The 19,443-nt window shown below is 55.9% G+C and overlaps 1 protein-coding gene across 4 annotated transcripts in view; it reads right to left on the bottom strand.

The window, feature by feature from the left end:
- Positions 1-19,443, bottom strand: part of SHF (Src homology 2 domain containing F) — a 56,966-nt gene that overhangs the window by 2,597 nt on the left and 34,926 nt on the right. Inside the window, exons 4-7 of one of the 4 annotated variants that reach the window (XM_067534739.1) lie at positions 18,312-18,449; positions 8,688-8,841; positions 7,559-7,678; positions 1,171-1,290 (exon numbers count right to left, since the gene is read on the bottom strand). In XM_067534739.1, coding sequence (XP_067390840.1) covers positions 1,281-1,290; positions 7,559-7,678; positions 8,688-8,841; positions 18,312-18,449 — 422 coding nt within the window. In that variant the 3' untranslated portion in view covers positions 1,171-1,280. Of the gene's footprint in view, positions 1-1,170; positions 1,291-2,525; positions 2,644-7,558; positions 7,679-7,744; positions 8,005-8,687; positions 8,842-18,311; positions 18,450-19,443 lie in introns of those variants that run through there. The other 3 variants (XM_067534738.1, XM_067534736.1, XM_067534740.1) reach the window with 3 other exon arrangements.

The raw sequence follows: 19,443 nt of genomic DNA, 5'->3' as shown, positions 1-19,443 counted from the left end.
CCCTGCCACGGCAGGATCACCAAACGCTTTGCAGGACCTCGGCCTGACCTAGAAAGCAGGTCCCAGCCCATCTCCGCTTCCTGCCCGTGGCCTGGTCAAAATCCCATGAGCCTCGCCCCACCCCCAGGCGCAGCGAGGGCCCAGCGCCGGCGGAGCCGCATGGGGAGATGATGCCACAGCCGCTGATTCCAAGTGACGGGCTAATGGCCCTGCCGCTATTAATGTGCGTCTCCGAGGAGAGCCGCAGCCTGGCTGCAGCGTCTGGAAAGCACATTACTGCGAAATATCGATGGCTTCCGAGCAGCCGTCTCCAGCTCTGCCCCGGGGGGCCGGGCCCCTCCCCCCCCCTGCCACCGGCACCGCCAGAGAGCCGCAGCTGGGGACTCGACTGCAGGCCGGGCCGGTGATGGATTGATGGCTGCATTAGTGGAAGGGGTTTCAACTCCATTTGTGAGCTCAGAACTGAGCCAGGCCGCGGGTGGGGGCTGGGCTGCCAGCTGGGCTCCCAGGGAGGGGGGGGAGGGCCTGCTTGCTGCTGACAAAGGGAGCAGGAGGGGGCTGGCGTGAAGCTAGCTCCATTCCAGGCGCTGCGCCAGTCCTGCAGGCACTGATGGCCTCCCCGCAGGCTGCTCTCTGCCCAGCCCCTGGCAACCTGAGGACTGCTCTAAGCTGGGCCGGCTGGGGCCTGCCCGAGTGCTTTGTGCTCCTGCCCCGGGTCGGGGCTGGCGAAGAGGGAGGCGGGGAAGCAGGACCTGCCCGCTGGGGAGTCCCCCACGCAGGGTGGCAGAGCAGAGCCACTCTCCCAAGCCAGGCTCTTAGACCATGGGGCGCCACCGGGAAAGCCAACCCCATGCGCCTGGCCACAGCGGCAGGCCGGGGCCCCTTTCCTGCAAATGCAGGGCAGTGCTCCGTGCGTGCCTGTTGCACACAGCCCTGCCAGACCCCTCCCCACTGCACCGCTCCACAAGCACGGACCCTCTGGCCCGGCCTGCCCGCAGGCCAGGTCACACTAGATAGCAGCTAGCCACGCACGCACCGTGTAAACACACTCACAGCCCCCCCCTTCCCAGCAGTGCGGAGGAAGGGGCTAGGGCTCAGCTTCTCAGTGTGAGTTAGCTCTCCCCCTGCCCACGCTCACACCCAGCCCCCCCCTGCCAGCTCCGGGCAAGGCCTGTGCAGGGGGATGCTCTGTTTGCAATGGGAAAGGGGCATTTTGCCCCTCTCCTGGAACTCAGAACAGCTTCAGCTTCCAACCAAGGCTGCTCGGAGCCGAGCCGGGACTACAGCAGCCTGAAAGGAGAGTTTGGGAACTTCACCGGCGACGGAGCCTTAACCGCAGCAGTCGTTGGTGTTCCCGGTAAGAGCCGCCGGCAGCAATTCCTTCCCTTTCTCCAGGAACCTTGCCATTCCTAACAGCTCCCACCGCACAGCCCCTGGCGGCCAGGATCCACCCCTGACCGGGAAACTGACCCGGGAGCGGCTGAGTGACTTGCGCCAGGTCACACGGTGTCACAGGGCAGGCGCTCAGTCTCCCACGCTCCCTCTGTAGCTGACCTTCCTCATCCCTAGGAGGCTGAGGACCCCCAGTGGGGGGACAAAAAACCCACGTATGAAACGACTCCCCCTTTAGGAGCCCAGATCCAGCCTGGTATAAATGGGCGACAGTCTTACTAACCCCCACGGCAGCTGGAGCCGATTCACCGATTCCTAGATGTTAAGGCCAGAAGGGACCGTTGTGACCAACCCGTCTGGCCTTCCGCATGGCACAGGCCAGACACGGGCCCTGGGAGCCCAGCATCCATCCCAGAATGCCTGGCTCAGCAAAGATATTACCCCAACGCCCTTCCACCCATGCCTGGATCCCTGCTGGCAAACACGGCGTGCTTCCAGCACGAGATCCATGCATGTGTGTGAACACGGGTTCCTGACAACCACAAACCACGCGGGGCATTTCAAACGGCTCATGCAAATTGCTCTCCCCTGCTTGATTCCTGACAGAGGAGATCAGAGAAAGGCAGGCAACGGATTAGCACTGCGGGCAGCCATCTCACCCAGGCCACACAGTGTCCGCCAGACATGGACAAAGGGAGCAAAGCGTAGGGCTCAGGTATTGCCTGCTGAGCAAAGCATGTGTCTTGTGAGCCCCTGTGTGGGGGCATGGGGAGGAGCGCTCCACGGGGCAGTGATAGAGCCCATGGCATTTGATCGGTTCACTATCCCGCCACAAAATCCATTTCCCATCCCTCCTGCTGCCGGCAGACCCTCACTCCCCCCACTGCCCCTCGCCAGGACAGGCTCAGCAAGGACTAAGCCAGCCTGGCATTGACTCCAGAGCCAGAGAGGCGAAAGAAATCCCAGCACAGAATGGCCTGGGATGCAAGGCAAGAGTCAGGACAGAGGAGCGGAGTGGTGCAGCCTGGAGAGAAGGAAGCCAGAGACACCGAGGAGTCCATGGCCTCGATCCTGCCCAGTTCTGAGCACCAGGGTCTCTAGATAGCTGCAGGCACTGCAGGCAGGCAGGAGAGGAATTTCGCTGTGCAGGCAGTGAGCCCCAGCCAGATGTTGAACGGTAACATTCGGGGCAAACACTGGGGACTGCTCCGGGTGCTCAGAGCACCAAGCTAGTGGAAGCGGCAATCGGACCTGCAAGGATGGAGGCCTCAGATGTGCCTGCGTCGACCGGGGTGTGATCACCCCTTCGCTGCAGAGACCCCTAACGAGGCCTCCTGGGAGGAGCTAGCTGGGTCTGCCCAGCAAGAGGGCAGCTGGGTGCCCCACGCGGCTCCTTAGCTTCAGCGATTCCAAGGCCAGAAGGCACCGCTGGGACCATCTTGTCCAAGCCCTGCCCCAAAGCCATTCTTGGAGCAGATCTGACCCACTCAGGGGTAATGTCCCACTCTTGGTCACTTCCCAGCCCCCGCAACCCACAGCCCCACCCTGTCCAGACAGGCCCATCGCCAGGCAGAGCTGAAGGAGCAGCAACGCTCCAGGGAAGCCCAAGGGATCGGTGGCCTGTTATCAGGCAGGTTTCCAACCCCACCAGCGAGAAAAGCCCTGAGCTCGGCTTTGCTGGGCTCTTTACAGGAGCTGCTCGCCGCACGCACAGGGCAGTGGGATGGCTGGAGCCATCCTTCCGCCCTGCTTTGAACAGCTCTGGGACGCGTGTCAGCAAACACAGCGCTGCTCGCTGCCAGCTGGCGCAACACGGCCCTGCTGCAGCCTGCAGCACGCGGCTGCTGTCAGTCACGGGGGCTCACTAATGCGAGCAGATTAGAAACAGACACCAGAGTCCTCCTGGCGAGCGGGCCACACTGGGGCCAGCTCCATTGCTCCAGGCTGCTGAGCGGGGAGAGAGCAACCTGTAGTCTAATCCCTATGGGGGAGGGGGCAGGGGACTCCTTCCCCTGTGCAACAGCCAGAGCAGAATGGCTGGGGCAGGGGCAGGGTAGGCTGGGCTGCATCCTTCCTCCCACTAACCAGCCCCACCCCCACCCCCATTCACTCCCTGCTCACAGGAACACGCATGGCCTGGAGGAGCTCCCCAATGCCCAGGGAGCAGCACTGTCCCACTCAAGCACCAGAGCCAGAGCCCCTGCCCCATTTGAGTGGCTTCAGCGTCAGGAGGCCACGAACAGCGGGTCCGTCTTGGCCACCTGTGCTCGGTGCCATTCGCTCACCCTCGAGCCACGTGTCCCCGGGAGCCTCCTCTGACTCCGGGCCCGGAGGCAGTATGAGAAGCAGGCAATCTCGCAGGAGCCAGCAGCTCTGGCCCTGCAGCGTACGGCAGGGGCACAATACGTGGGGTCCAACGCGGGGAGACGGACGCTGCACACACAATGCCTCCCAGCTCTGGCATGCTTCCAGCGCCACGCTGGCCCCATCTGCCCTGCAGGGCTCTCACAGCCAGAGATTCTAAGACCAACAGGGACCATTGCGATCTGACTCACTGTAGAACACGGGCCAGAGAACTGCCCCGAAATAATCCCTAGGGCAGATCTTGGAGAAAAACATCCAATCTTGATTGAAAAATTGCCAGAGATGGAGAATCCACCATGACCTTTATTGCAATGGTTAATTACTGTCACCATTAAAAAGTTACACCTTATTTCCAGTCTGAATTTGTCTAGCTTCAACTTCCATCCATTGGCTCGTGTTATACCTTTCTCGGCTAGACTGAAAAGCCATCTTTGTTCCCCGTGTAGGGACTTAGAGACTGCAATCTCTTGACCTTCCCTTTGTTAAGCTAAATAGATTGAGATCCTTGCGTCTATCATTATAAGGCAGGTTTTCTAATCCTTTAATCATTCTCTGAGCCCTCTCCAATTTATTACCAGCCTTCTTGAATTGTGGACATCAGAACTGCACAGTATGCCAGCAGCTGTCACAGCAGTGCCAAAGATAGAGGTAAAATAACATCTCTCCTCTTAGTCAAGATTCCCTGGTTTACATATCCCAGGATCCCACTGGCTCTTTTGGCCACAGAGTCACATTGGGACCTCATGTTCAGCTGATTATCCACCACAATCCCCAAATCTTTTTCAGAGTCACTGCTTCCCAGGATAGAGTCCTCCATCCCGTAAATACGACCTGTATGCTTTGTTGTACATTTAGCTGTATTAAAACACGTATTGTTTGCTGGGGTCCAGTTTAACAAGCAATCTAGCTCGCTCTGAATCAGTGCCCTGGCCTCTTCATTATTTACCACTCCCCCAAGTTGTGTGTCATCTGCAAATTTTATCAGTGATGATTTTGTGTTTCCTTCCAGGTCATTGATAAAAAACTTTAAACAGCGTAGAGCCAAGAACTGATCCCTGTAGGACCCCATTGGAAACACACCCTCTCGATGACAATTCCCCATTTACAGCTACATTTTGAGACCTATCAGTTAGACAGTTTTTAATCCATGTAATGTGTGCTATTTTAATTTCATATCGTTCTAGTTTTTTAATCAAAATCTTGTGCAGCAACAAGTCAAATGCCTCACAGATGTCTAAATATATTACATCAACGTTAATATCTTTATCAGCCAAACTTGTAATCTCATCCAAAAAAAGATATCAAGTTAATTTGACAAGATCTATTTTCCATAAACCCATATTGATTTGCATTAATTACATTACCCTCCTTTAGTTCATTATTAATCAAGTCCTGTATCAGCCGTATCATCTTGCCCAGGACCAATGTCAGACTGACAGGCCTGTAATTACTTGAGTCACCCTGTTTATCCTTTTTAACAATTGGTGCAACATTAGCTTTCAGTCTTCTGGAACTTCCCCAGTGCTGCAAGACTTATTGAAAAGCAACATTAAAGGTCCAGCAAGCTCCTCGGTCAGCTCTTTTCAAACTCTTGGATTCAAGGTATCTGGACCTGCTAATTTAAAAATGTCTAACTTTAGCAGCTGTTGTTTAGAGATGCTAGTGGAATGGAAAGAGTGTTCTCACCACCATATGATGAGACTATATCATGTCTTTTCCCCAAATACAGAACAGAAATATTTATTGAACACCTCAGCCTTTCCTGCATTATTACTGATAATACTACCATTTCCATCTAGTAATGGACCAATACTATTGTCAGGATTCTTTTTGTTCCTGTTTTCTTTTTGTTTAAAACAACCCTTCGAATTGTCCTTAAAACTTCTGGCCATAGATTTCTCCTTGTGTCTCTTGGCTTCCCGTATTAATTTTCTAACTTCTGATTTATATTCATTACTAGCAACTACTCTTTTATTCCATTTGTTTATGTATACAATTTTTTTTTTTTTTTACAGCTGCCTTCATTTTCCCTCTAAACCAGGTTCATTTCTTAACCAGTTCAGCCTTCTTCCTCGACTGTGGCTTTCTGAGCATCTAGTCAGGTGTTTTTAAATTATGTCCAATTATCAATCATATTTTTCTGATTAAATTCTTCCTCCCAGCTGATTTGGCTCAGAATGGTTTTCAGCTCTGTGAAACTCACCCTATTAAAGCACCAAGTATATATATATTACTGGTCTGGACTTTATTCTGCTTGCACATTATAAATATGATCAAGTCATGATCACTTACACCTACGCTATCATTAAGTTTTAGTTCTGTGATCAATTTCTCTTTAATGGTCAAGACGAGGTTTGATACAGAACTCCCTTGTACTGGCTGCAACGCTTTCTGAGTTAGGAAACTTGTCATCTATAATGTGTAGAAATTCCAAGGATGTTTTAGTACTGGAACCAGGAGAACTCCAGTATACATCACTCAAACGCAAGTCCCCCACGATCACCGAGTGTTTTTCCTACTCATTGTAGATAGATGTGTTCCCTAGTGTGATTTGGGGGTCTGTAGCAGACACCAACTAATACCCCTTCTTGTGCTTTATCAGGTAGGACATTGATCCATAAGAATTCAAGATCATTTTCTTCCAAGTTATCAGAGACGCGGAAACAGGCAGTGCCATTTCTGGCGCACTGTGCCACTCTCCTCCCCTTTTGCCCACTCGATCCATCCTGAATAGGCTATAACCACTGATTTTCACATTCCAGTCGTGTGAAGAATCATCCCACCAGCTCTCAGTGATACCAACTAAATTGAATTTATGCTCAGAAATGAGCAATTCCAATTCTTCTGGGTTGTTTCCTTGTTGGTAGAGCAATCCAGCAAGTGCCCTAAGAGAGTGGCAGTGCGGGCAGATCCGGGGAGCTGCTTTGACACAGCCCCCGCCCTGAGCTGTCTCTTAGGAGGCGATGCCCAGACCCCAGCCCTGTCTGAGTGGAAATAAGGTGTAAAATATTAACAATGTGAGTAATTAACCACTGGAACAACTTACCAAGAGTCATGGTGGATTCTCCATCTCTGATCATTTTTCAATCAAGACTGGATGTTTTTTTAAAAGCCGCCTGGCGTGGCTGCCTCTCTGCCCAGCACAGGGCTGCAGCTGCCCTCGCAGCCCCAGAAAAAGTGGAAGGCTCACGGCCCCCCCCGGATGGCTAACAGGTGGGGCGTTATCACTGAAATGCCTGAGGGGATGCCAGGGAGGGTTAAAAATGCTACGCCTGGGGGTGCACCCCCATGTGTCTGTGCATGTGTGAGCGCACATCTCTCGGGGAACGTGTACATTGTGTCTAAATGAGTGTGTGTGTGCAGGCGGAAGTGCATGTCGATAACGCTTGCCCATTCAGTCCCGTCTCCTGCTTTATTCAGCGTGCCATTCTCTGCTCCCTCCAGTCTCATTACACCCAAATGTGTGTGTCTCCTGGGAGCTCACTGAGTCACGTGCCTCCACGCACCCGGCTGGAACAGCCCGAAGGCAGTCGCCCTGAGACAGAGCCACCCTGGGGATGCCTGCCAGCGAAAGGCAGGGACACCGTCCCGGGAAAAGGAAACGACAGCCTGGCCTCCCCTCCCCTCCCCACCCGCAGCCCAGGGGATGGACGCAGCCTGGCACACGCAGCAGCAGCCTGGCCAGTCACGGCTCCTGCAGCCCCCTGCCCCAGCACTGCCAGTGGGAAAGGCTGGGGCTGGCTCCCACTCTCCCTGGCTGCCCGGCCCAACCCTGCACGCTGGCTGGGCCAAGCACACTCACTTGAGGGAGAGAGAGAAGTCGTTCTTGCTGGTCTCGCTGTTGCGCACCAGGTAGCTGGCCTCCTTACACAGCCGCAGCAGGGTCTCAGCATCCGTCCGGCTGATCGCCCCATGGTACCAGCTGTCAGGGGAGAGAGAGGCCGGCTCAGGGGCACTGCCAGGGCACGGAGCACCAGGCTGCAATGTGTATCCAGGGAGCGGCGAGCAGGGGGCGCCAGCCGGCACTGAGGGCAGGCAAGCCAAAGACACAGCAAGCAGCAGGAACGCTGTGGCTCTCCGCGTGGACCTGGCAGCAGCAACGTCAGGGAGACACGCCCAGGCAGGTTCTTAAGCTTGCGGATGCCCAGGCCCCTGAGCTGTTCAGTGAACTGTGCACAGGGCAGGAGACCTGGGGAAAGGCGATGGAGAGTCCAGGGAGGATGGACGGGTGGCTGGCAGCCCGGCTCTCTGTCGGGGGGCAGCAGAGAAGAGGGGTGAAGGGAAGTGCTGGGGGTCCCAGGAACAGAGAAGTGCATGGAATGTGGTTGGGCATGAAAGGACATGAATGGGCTATGGAGAGACAGAGGGTGTGGGGGGCAGCAGGACGCAGGAGGAGGGGGAAGCCAGGCAGGGTGTCAGGATGTGGGGAGCCAGGCAGGGCAGTGGGGCGGGGAAGCGGGGCAGGGCAGCAAGACACTGGAGGGGAAGCTGGGTAGGACAGGGTGGCAAAACTGAGGGCAGAGAAGCGGGACAGGGTGGTGGGATGCCGGGGGAGGGAGGGAGAAGGGGAGAGCTGGCAGGGTGGCGGGATGCGGGGCGGGGAAGTGGGGCAGGGTGGCAGGACATTGGAGGGAAAGCCGGGCAGGATGGGACAGCGCGATTCAGGGCAGTGAAGCGGGACAGGGTGGCGGGACATGGGCGTGGGGGGCGCGGGGGAGCTGGCAGGGCAGCAGGATGTGGGGGGGCTGTTAAGGGCACAGAGGGGAGGCCAGTGTTAGGTTTCCCTTGTGCTCACTCATGGTCCCACGGCTTGTGGAGCCAGGGGACAGCGTGACCCATTTATGGCCTGGCCACTGCCCAGAGGCCAGGCCCGTGGGAGCAGAGGGCTGGTTGGTGGGGCAGGGGGCATCCCTGCCCGGTTCAGGACTCACCACTGGCTCTCCAGAGGCAGGGTGGGGTTGATCCTCTCCCCAAGGGCCAGGCTGGGCTCTGTCTTGGGGTTCCCACTCACGTGTCTGTGTTCTGCTCGGGCCTTCTCCTCCCTGCCGGGCGATGAGCGGCCGTGCCCTGGCCCCTCACACTGGCCTGGGAGAAACAGACACAGTGTCAAGGGGCAGCTGGCACGCCTTCCGCAGCCCCCCGACATCGCCACGCTGCGGCACGGAGCCAGCCTACCACTCCTGGCTCAGCCTCCCCGCAGCCACAGGGGAGATGCTGGGGGTGCCGGCCAGCCGCCCCCTTGCTCCGGCTTCACGCTGCTGTCTGAGCACCCGAGCCTGAGCGGCACCCGCGTCTCCACGTGGGCAGCAGGGCCCAGTGCAGCGTGCCCAGGAAAATCACTGCTGAGAGGGTCCTGTCTGAGGGCCTCTCCGGAGCATCCCCTCCACGCAGCATGGCTCCAGCAGAGAGGGGCTGGCTCAGCATGGGCTGCAGGGGAACGCAGGGCGCCGGGCAGGCAGATCGGTGCTGGCACTGCCTCGGCTGGGCCGTGAGCTCAGGTCAGGGCTTAGAAGGGGGAGTGTGGCTGGCACAGGAGATGGGGCCTTGGAGAGGGGGTGGCAGATGGGTGAGAGGCATGGATTAGGAAGGGGGACGAGGCGGGACCGGGGCCTGCACCCATGGGGGGGAGGCGGGAGCAGGGAGGGAGCACCACCCAGCCCCACTGTGCCCCCAGCCCCAACTGCAGCCATGGCAGCTCCCAACCATGGCTGGGGTGGGAAGGTGGCGCGGACAGAGGCAAAGGGGACCACCGGATCAGGGCACAGAGAACATATTTCCCAGTATCCCACTAGGCCCCAGTGAGGTGCCCGGTGGAGGGATACAAGAAATAGTCCCAATGCAACCATTAAAACTCTCCAGTGCTCTGCAGGGGGGTTTTCTGCCCACTGCGAGGGGCAACCGGGTAACCCGGGCAGTGTGCAACTCAGCGCAGGCTCCATGGCCCAGCGTCCCAGCCCGGGAATCTCCCTGCCCGGTGCTGCCCACAGCCCCAGAGGCCATGCACCAGCGGCACACTGCCCTGCCCCTCAATACACAGCCCCACGGCGACGCCCGCCCAACCCCATGGCCAACTGAGCACCACGGCGACACCTGCCCCACCCCACAGCCAGCTGAGTGCCACGCAACCCCTCAGAGATACCAGCCTGGCCCTATGGCCAACTGACTGCCACATCCCCATGGCGATGACCATCTGGCTCCACAGCCAGCTGAGCGCTACTCAGCCCCTCAGAGACGCCAGCCTGGCCCTAGGTGGGCTGAGCTCCACGCAGCCCCATGGGGACTCCTGCCAGGGGGCTTGTCTATATGGGACACTCAGGCAAATTCAGAGGCATTACCTAGTGATGTGCAGCCAGGACACAGTAACCGGTGGGGTGGGGGGACCCCCCAGCAGTCAGTGGCCACAGTTTGCTGTAGCACGTGGCAGCGCCGGCACAGCGCACTGCGCTGTCACTGCACACCGGGGGTTAATTCGCCCTCACACTCCTGAGGGTCCCCTGCAGCGACTCTCCCGGAGCCAGCACGCACCACTGACCCGTGGCCAGGGCCGGTGCTGCTCCCGCGGCGCAGAGCCGGGCATGGCACCGGCACAGCACTGCAGAGATCTGCAGCTCCCAGAGCCACGGGGCCCACCCCCGGCCTGAAATGTTCACTGGCTCCCTGCCTGGGATGCACTGAGCCCCCCACCCCCTGGAGTCACGTTCCCTCCAACCGCCCTCAGCTCCCCCAACACAGTTCAATCCTACAGCCCCCCAGCCACGCTCAGTCCCCCAAAGCCTCCTCCAGCCGCACTCAGCCCCCACAGTTCCCTCCAGCCACGCTTGCCCCCTAGAGGTCCCCCTGGGCGTGGTGTGTGTGGGGGTGGGGGGCTGTGCTGTGTGACACGGCACAGCCTGCTCCAGCATGGTGCCTGTGGTGCTAAACACGCATTCGACTGGGCGTGGGGATGCTACGTTCTGAGGCACGACAGCCTCTGGGGCTGGGAATTCCCCCAGTCAGCGGCCACCAGCGCTCTGTTGGGGTAACGGGGCCTACACATTGATCCTCGCCGTGAGCTCAGCCGTGAGAAGTGAGTGGACGTTCATGAGAGGTCACAGTCACCTGGAACCACACGTGCTGATGGGAACAGGTCCAAAAAAGAGGCAAAAGACAGAACTAGCCCAAACGAAAAGGCCTCCTGATTTAACTCAAGGACTGCGTTCAAATCAGGCCTAATGAACAAAAGAAGTGTGGAACCGGAAATCGGCGAACCATGTATCGGTGTGTCGGAAACTAGGCTGGAAACTAACTGGGGGACAAAATGAGGAGATGGGCTGTTCTGCCATCATGTCTGCCACTCCCACCCTCTCCTGGGACTCCTGATCCTGAGGGATGTCCTGACCAGACCGGGCCAGAGAGAAGGACCCAGATGACATCACCGCATCTACCAGCTCTGACTGATTCCTAATCACCACTGGGGATGTGAGACTGTCTCCCCCTCCATGTGTCCTTTTCCTTCTCCACCTTTCCTCTTCTTTCTGAGCCCTCTCTCCTTTTTCCTTCTGTCTAATAAGAGTCTGGTTTAGCCGGACAAGACTATATTTTGCTGCACGGTTGTGAGCCAGTGACCTGGCAGAGACAGCTAAATGCGATGCCCTGTACAAGTTTGCCGGGTCTCGCAGTGGTGATAAGTCTGCGTGCTGGGCCTGTGTTTTTCCAGCTGTGAAGCTGCAAGTGAAAATCAACACCACGGACAGAAGCTGCAGTTTCTCTCTTTCCTGTTCTTTTCTCTCCCCTTGCATGGGTATTTCTCATTTTGTCTTCTAGGAAGCAGGATCAGACTTTAACCACAACAGCAGCAGCTTCAGCCCATCTCAGCTAACTTTTTCTCTGTTCCCCTAAAGGATAGATATTACCATCTCTGATACTATCTAAGAGACTGTCAGACACGGGGGTTTCTTGCTCAAAACTCTCTCCAGCTAAAGGCAAAGGGAACAAGGGATGTTAAAATAAAAGCTTTATTTAATACTTAGAGAGACAAGGGGCATGAGGCAATATCTTTTACTGGATCACCCGTTGGTGAAAGAGACCAGCTTTTGAGCTACACAGAGCTCTTCTTCCGAAGTTGGTCCAATAAAAGACATTACCTCACCTGCCTTGCCCCGCTAATATCCTGGGACCGACATCGCCACACCAACATTGCAAATAACAGTGGGAGTTATTTAATCCTTTGCATTTCAAAGGCTGTAGCTGTTTTTCCTTCTCTATCTCTAATAAAAGGTTAAATAGGATTTTTAATGGTGTGTTTGCCATGGCACGAAGTCGGCTGAGGTCTCTTTATTCCCAAACCCTGAACCTTGTTTGATGCTGTGTAACACTGGATAGTGACTGGGTCATGTTAACATCTTTGCTCCATATAGTCCATCTAAATCAATCTAAGTCCCTCTGGAGACCCTACAAAAACTCATGGGGTTTGTGTCCTGTGCCCACCCGGAAGCTTGTGCCCCATGACACCTGGGGAGCTCCCATTGCTCCTGCTGTGTGCTGCAAGCCATAGGATGAGTAGGGTGGAGGGAGGGCAGGGCAGGGCAGAGCCATGTACAATGGGGTGGGTGCGTCCAAGGGATGGGAGACACTCAGCACTCCCCTCTGCATTGCAACGGCAGGGAGAGTTGAGGTGCCCAAGTACATGGGGGAGGTGCTGCTGCACTATGGGATTGGGGTCGTGCACTAGGGTTACTCCTGCCCTATCAGCTGGCTGCCTGGAGCTGGGATCTCAGCTCCAGAGACTCCCAGGAGTCCCTGCTGCCTGCTCCTCCCTGGGTTTTGATATGCCGGGGGGAGCCTGTCACACACACTCCATGACCTGCTCATTTTTCTCTAGCCTTGCGCATGCAACTTTACCCCTCCCATGTCCATTCAGAATGCCACTGCAAAGATCCTTTCCCAGCCCATTGCTTTGACCATGTCACCCCTGTCTTCGCATCCTTCCACTGCTCCCCCTTCTCTAGCGCATCAAAAATAAGCCGCTTGTCTTCACTTTCAAGGCCCTTCCCGCCCTACCCCTGCCTACCCATAGCTCTTGTTCACTATCGAGATGTCAGCTCCCGCGCCCAACTGGCCCATGTTGCCAGCCTCCATTGCCCACTTGTTAAATCTTCAAATAAGCCTGTTGGCGCTGTCTCCCCAGCTGCCCCTCATGCTTCGGAGCTTGTGACAGAATGCACCCATCTTCACACTCCGCACGCTGCTGTAATCATCTCTGTGCACAGTATGCCTTGTGAGGTACCATTTTAAAACTCCTCATTTGCTGGTCAGTATCATCCTGATAAAATATGTGTGGCAACACTGTGAAGTTAGAAGATTCAAAACTCACGTAGCACCAAACTGATCAAACAGGCCTGTCTTGAACAAAGGAGTGCATGTTTGCCTTAATTTGCATTTAAGCAGTAAACAGAGTCATCAAGCAGGAAGGGAAAACAAAGGACGCTCAAACAAATGAAAAAGAAACAGCAGGGCACATCCTTTCACACAGACCCTTTGTCTCCTAGTTCCCAGCTGGAAATGTTTTTCAAGAGAGGTACAAACTATAAAAAGACGAGGCAAACACCCCAAAACACCCCCCGCCCATTGCATTCACTACACCCTGGCTGGGCACAGAGAACCAGTCGCCTGGACTTCACGCCCACTCCCAGCAGGGCGCAGAGAACGGGCCACCCGGGCTTCTCACCCTGCAGGAGCAGAGACCAGCTGCTCAGCTCTCAGGGGGCTTTCCTGTCAATTTCACCACTCCAGTGGTGAAATTGACAGGAACCACAGCCCCACAGCCTATGTAAGGGACACAGGGTTTACATTGACACTGTGTCACCTTAACTAAGCCGACAGAAGCCCTACAGCTCTCGCTTACGTGGTTTTATTATGTTGGCATAGCAGGGGAGTTACATCGGTGGGAGGAACATTTTTCTCCGTACACCTCCACTGTTTTGTCAACAAAAGCTGACTTTTGTTGAGAAAACTCTCAAGTGTAGACCAGACCTGAGAAGATAAAAGGAAACAGCCGTTGAACTCTGAGGAGGGTGGGGGGTCCTGACCTGAAGAGCTTGGTCAGTAACCTGGCTGGAAGCATGTGGTAAGACATTTTGCTTGAATCTAATACAGTGTGTTAAGTCAGGCACTAGTAAACATTTTATCTTTCTTTTTCTTGTAACTCTTTCTGATTTTTATGCCTCATGACTTGTACTCGCTTAAAATCTACCTCTTTGTAGCTAATAAACTTGTTTTACTGTTTATCTAATCCAGCGTGTTTAAGTTGAAGTGTCTGGGTAACTCTATTTAAACTAATACGATGGTATATTATTCCCTTAAAGGAATAACAGACTTAATATATTTGTGCTATCCAGCAAAGGGCTGGGCAATACAGGACATCATTTTCTGGGGAAAAAATCTGGGAGAGGGTGTTTGCCAGGGTCACCTTGCAGTATAACCACGGCTGGTGAAAGCCAGGGTATGGCTGGCAGACTGCAGGTACACACAGACATTCAGGGTGCAGCGTGCATGCGGGTGGCTGTTTGTGAGTAGCCCAGGTAGGTCCTACTTCAGCAAGACATTGTGAGGCACCCAAGGTTGCAGGGCAGGGGTGACACAGCTCCCCACTGGTCTGAATGTATCCTGGTATGTCAGAGTTGCTTGCCATACATATCCACAAAGCTCCCTCATTACCCACCTTCAAATCCCCCCTGAAAACTCTCCTTTACCTACAGAAAACTAGGCAACAGCTAGGACATGGTGTGCTGAGCCCACTGTCCATCATGCGGACCATTATAGTCTCACTGTTCCCTTGTGCTCCCTCTTTGGTCTGTTTGTATCCAAAGTCAGATATAAGTGGGGAAATGGATAGCAATCCATATCAATTAGAATTTCGGAAGGGCAGAAAATTGGTAATTGAAGCTAAGGGCATTCGGGAAAAACCCATGGCTGGCAGGGCTAAGGACAGTAAGTTTTTAAACTACACTAGGAACAATGAAATGTTCGCACTGGTACAAGCCCATTGCTAAATGGAGAATGTTCTTTACAAAGAGGCAGAACGTTCAACAAATATTGCTGTTCTCTATTTGGAAAGAAGTAGAATGACCAAATACTTTCTAGTCCATCAGTAACCAAGGAGGAGGTTAGATAATATCTACTAGGGATAAACAGGACTAAATTAGCAGGTCTGGAGCACTTGATCCCAAGAGTTTCAAAAGAGCTGGCTGACATCTCGGGCCAGCTGATGTTAATTTTTAATACATTTTGGAATACCGGGGAAATTTGAGAAGACTAGAAGAAGGCTAATGTTGTGCCAGTGTTCAAACATAGTAAGCAGGATGACCCTGGGAACTATGGGCTGGTTAATACAACCAAATGCAAAGTTATAGATCAAAGAACCAGGAGTGCAGGCCATACCTACGGAATAGGGGACTGTATCCTGGAGAGCAGGGACTTTGGAAAGGATTTAGTGATCACAGTGGACAACTGAACGTGAGCTCCCAGTGTGACACTGTGGCAAAAAGGGATCTTGGGATATATAACCAGGGGAGTAGTAAGCCGAAGTAGAGCAATGATTTTACCCTTGCATGCAGTGTTAGTCAGACGGAGAGAACACTGCATCCAGTTCAGATGCCCACATTTGAAAAAAGGATTTTGAAAAACTCAAAAGGTACAGAAAAGAGCCACGAAAGTGATTCAAGGGTGGAGGAAATGCTTTTCCATGAGAGATTTAAAGATCCCAATCACCTGATCGAAAAGAAGATTGAGAGGTGACTTGATTACAGTGTATAAGTACCTTCTTGGGGAGAAAAGACTGGATACTAAAGGGCTCTATAATCTAGCAAAAAAAGGCAGAACAAGAACCAATGGCTGGACGCTGGAACCAGACCAATTCAAATTAGAAATCAGGCACAAATTGTTAACAAAGACAGTGATTAACAACTGGAACAAACTAGCAAAGGACATGCTGGATCCTTGCTCTCTTGATGTCTCCAGATCCAGACTGAAGCCTTTCTGGGAGACGTTTTAGCCAACACAAGTTACTGGATTCAATACAGAGGGAGACGGCTGTAATTTAATAGCTGGTGTTACACAGCAGGTCAGTCGAGATGATCTAATGCTGGCCTTAAATGCTACGAATCTGTGGTCTCCTGTCTTAGTCTGTAACAGTTCAGGGTAAGGACCATCTTTTTTTACTTTCATAGCATCTCAGGCGAGCAGGAGCCATTAGATCATCTAATCTGACCTATTGTATAACACAGGCCAAGTTACCCCTGTACAGAGCCCAATAACCGTAGTTACAGCAAAGCATTTCAGACTAAACTGTTTGAGCCCCAGACAGGGAACAGGAGAGCCTGAGGCCCCTGCAATGGCAGAGAATCGGTTAGGTGGGATATGCCCAGATGATCCTAGCAGGTGAACTACGCCCAAGGCAGCAGAGGAGGGCAAAAGCCTTCCAAGCTCCTTGCCAATCTGAGTTGGGAGATTGGGGGAAAATTCCTTCCTAACTGCAAATCTGATCCCTTTGGACCTGAGCATATGAGCAGGACCCAGGCATCTAAGAAAGAGGATTCTCTGAGCGCTGGTCCATCCCATCCTGTGTCCCGTCTGCAGCTGTGGCCAATCTTGGGTGCGTCCGAGGACAGTGAAATAAAATCCAGAGTACCTGGAGCCCATTGCACACGTGGGAGGAAAATATTCCTTGTTGAGCCCAGGCAGCAGACCTGAAGCATGAGGCTGGGTTACAATTTTTGCTCTGTGTCCATGCAGCACATAACACACACCAGGATCCCGACCCATAACTGGACCTCACTGGCACTAGGGCAACACAAATCAGAATGATAAATTCTCCCTGCCACCACATTGCCCCTTGCGTTGGGCACAGCGGCTGGTCTGCACCCACGGCAGCCCAGAGCCAACTTTGTGCCTCCATTTCTAACTGCCCCACTGGGCATCTCGGAGAGGCAGGCATGAGCTGAGAGATGCCCCAGAGACTGGCCTGCCAGTGAATATTATTTCCTCACTGGATGACTCCAGCATTAATACTCGTGCTTCCCTCTCCCGCTAAGAGTTCATTATTGTTACCCAGCCTTGCTGCACGAGCGACCTATTGATCGCCCAGCCAGGACAAGATTCCCCTTTGTACTGGCCTGACACACTAGTCCCGGCAGCAGTGCAGAGCCATGGGGAACAGGATGGGATTAATGGGACCAGACCCCTCCACCACCACGCCAAGCGGGGTTTGGGCAGCCCGCACCATCCCTGCCACTCTCCAGCACAGCAAGGCAGGCCGCCTCAGCAGATTCCCCACGCCCCTCTGCAGGAACCCACCCCCACTGCCTGCCTTTCTGCACTTGCCCCAGCTGGGAAACATGGCCCCTGTCCACATGGTCCAGCACGACCATTCTGAGCAGAGCCAGGATTTACTCTGCACTAGCCAGGTTCCCTCATGGCAGGGGCCTGCAGCCACCCTGGGGCTACCCTAATCCACCTCCATTGCCATGCCCGCTGGGTACCTTTCCCACAGTGCCCAGCGCCGCTACCAGAGCAGGGCATTCTGGGGGATCGGACAGGCGCCAGTGTCTCAGGGGACCAAGGAAACAGCCTTGGTTGGAGCAGTGTGGGCTGCCTGGCTCAGACCAGAGCACTGGGGCCCTGCTGAGAGCTGGCCGGGGCCCAGAGGACTGAGGACGTACCGGGCCGTTTGGGGCACTGCAGCCTGTGTCAGACGCTGCCCAGCTTGCAGAGGCCCAGGCAGCGGGACTGCGAGGCTCAGCCCCAGACTTGATCCTCCCATAGCAGCTGGGTGTTAGGGCGGTGCCCGCCGGGGGAGGACGGCTCCGACACCTTTCGGTACCAGCCCTTCCTGTGATCCCATCCACCTTCCTGGCACAGGCTCAGCAGCGCCATGCACAACGGGGCCGCCCCTGGTTGGGCTGGGGGCATCAAAGTTACCCAGTTGGCAGAAGAACCAGGCCTGTGCTCCCCAAACGTGGGCCACGGCGCCTGGGGCGCTCCCCAGCACGTTCACAACCACCCATCACAATGATCCTGCCCGCCTCCAACCCCCAGGCGCTGCGCCTCCCCCCCCACGTGGTCTCATTTCTGGGTCCCATGGTCACCCTCATGCTGCTCAGGTTTGGTGCAGGGTCCAGACCCACGCTGTGCTGCCAGCATTATGGGCACCGTGCATCCGGCCTCGTGGGGGGAGTGGTCCCGGCCAGGCAGTGTGGGCCCACTCTCCGTGCTGCGGCGTGCGCCCCGTCGGGCACTGCTCCTCCCCGCCCCCCGCAGTGTGTGTTCACCACGCGGCCGAGCCTGGCAGCTGATGAGCAGTAACTCAGCCTCCATGCCCGTGTCTTGCCGGCACCATTAAGGATGCCCCGGCAGCCCCTAGACCAGGCAGCTGCTGCCTTGGAGAATGTGGGGGGGGAGGGAGAATCCCACGTATCAGCCCATGTGGAGTGGGGCTCATGCCCTACACTGGCTGGCCCTTCCCAGCCACCCCCAGCTGCGGGGGCGCGCAGCCCTGGGCACGATTGAGTGCGACCCACCGTTGGCGTCTTCGTGGCTGGGCTGGGGCTGGCCGGGCTGCGTAGGGGGCTGGGCCTCTCCGTCCGGGGGGCTTGCGCCGCTGTTGAGCTGTCCCACGGGGGGCGGCCACGGCAGGTCTTTGATCACTTTGATCTCAACTGGATGGAGGCGAGAGAGAGAGAGAGCGCGAGCGTGAGCTGGCTTAGAGCTGTCACGGCACCCACGATCCGGAGGAGACGGGCAGGCAGGGGTTTGGGGAGAACAGAGGGGCCGGGGGGGGACGACGGGACGGACGGACGGACAGCAACATGGCGCATTGAGTCCCCATGTGCCCAGCCGCACATTTGGCTTCCAGCTCCTCTCCACAGGCTAACACTCCCAGGCTGCGAAGCAGCTCCTGCCCTAGACACCAGGGTGCAGAACGGCGCCCAGGACAGGGCGGGCACGGGTGGCGCCTGGATCTTCCTGCTCTGCCAGCCACAGCTGCGCCGGGGGGCCCGGGGCCTGTGCAAACAACCAACAGCCCTGATGTACCCACAGCCTGTCAGCTGCAGTTGCCCCTACAGAGCCGGGCGCTGGCACACTGGCTGGAGGAGGGGGCTGCCCGGGCCAGGGATGAGTCAGCGTCTCAGTCACCCGGACTGAGCACCCCCAGCTGAGCACCCCCAATCCACCGGGGCGCTTGCCAGAGAGCATGGGACACACACCCAGACCCTAAATCCGATTGTGGAGGGCCCTGGTGCCCCTGCTCTGCCCCCCCCGCCCCCTCCCAGTCTCCCCACCCCACCCGGTTTTCATCCTCGCTCAGCGCAGCGCCTGGCAGGGGCGCCCCAGCACCGCCTCGTCCTCTCCCAGAGCGCTGCACTGCCTCCCACAAGCCCATCCCTCCTCCCACCTGGCTGGGGCCCATCCACGTTCCTGCCCTGCCACACTCAGCAGTTCCTCTCGCCCTCCTGCCCTCCATTTCCCAGCTGGCCTCCCCGCTTCCCAGGCTCTTCCTACCTGCAACCCTCCCCGCGGCCGGTGGGGCTGGCTGCCCACAGGGAGTGGCACTTGCAAAGCCACGCAGGGGGGTTGGATTTGGCAGGACAGGTTATATCCCTCCCCTTCCCCCTATTTGTGGGACTCAGCCCCTGCCCCATGCAGTCCCTC

This window comes from Emydura macquarii, unplaced genomic scaffold (genome assembly GCF_026122565.2).
Source record: "Emydura macquarii macquarii isolate MOO-44397 ecotype Brisbane River unplaced genomic scaffold, CSIRO-AGI_Emac_v2 contig_3451, whole genome shotgun sequence".
In the NCBI taxonomy this organism is placed as follows: domain Eukaryota; kingdom Metazoa; phylum Chordata; order Testudines; family Chelidae; genus Emydura; species Emydura macquarii.
This window is presented reverse-complemented; position numbering and strand designations above follow the sequence as displayed.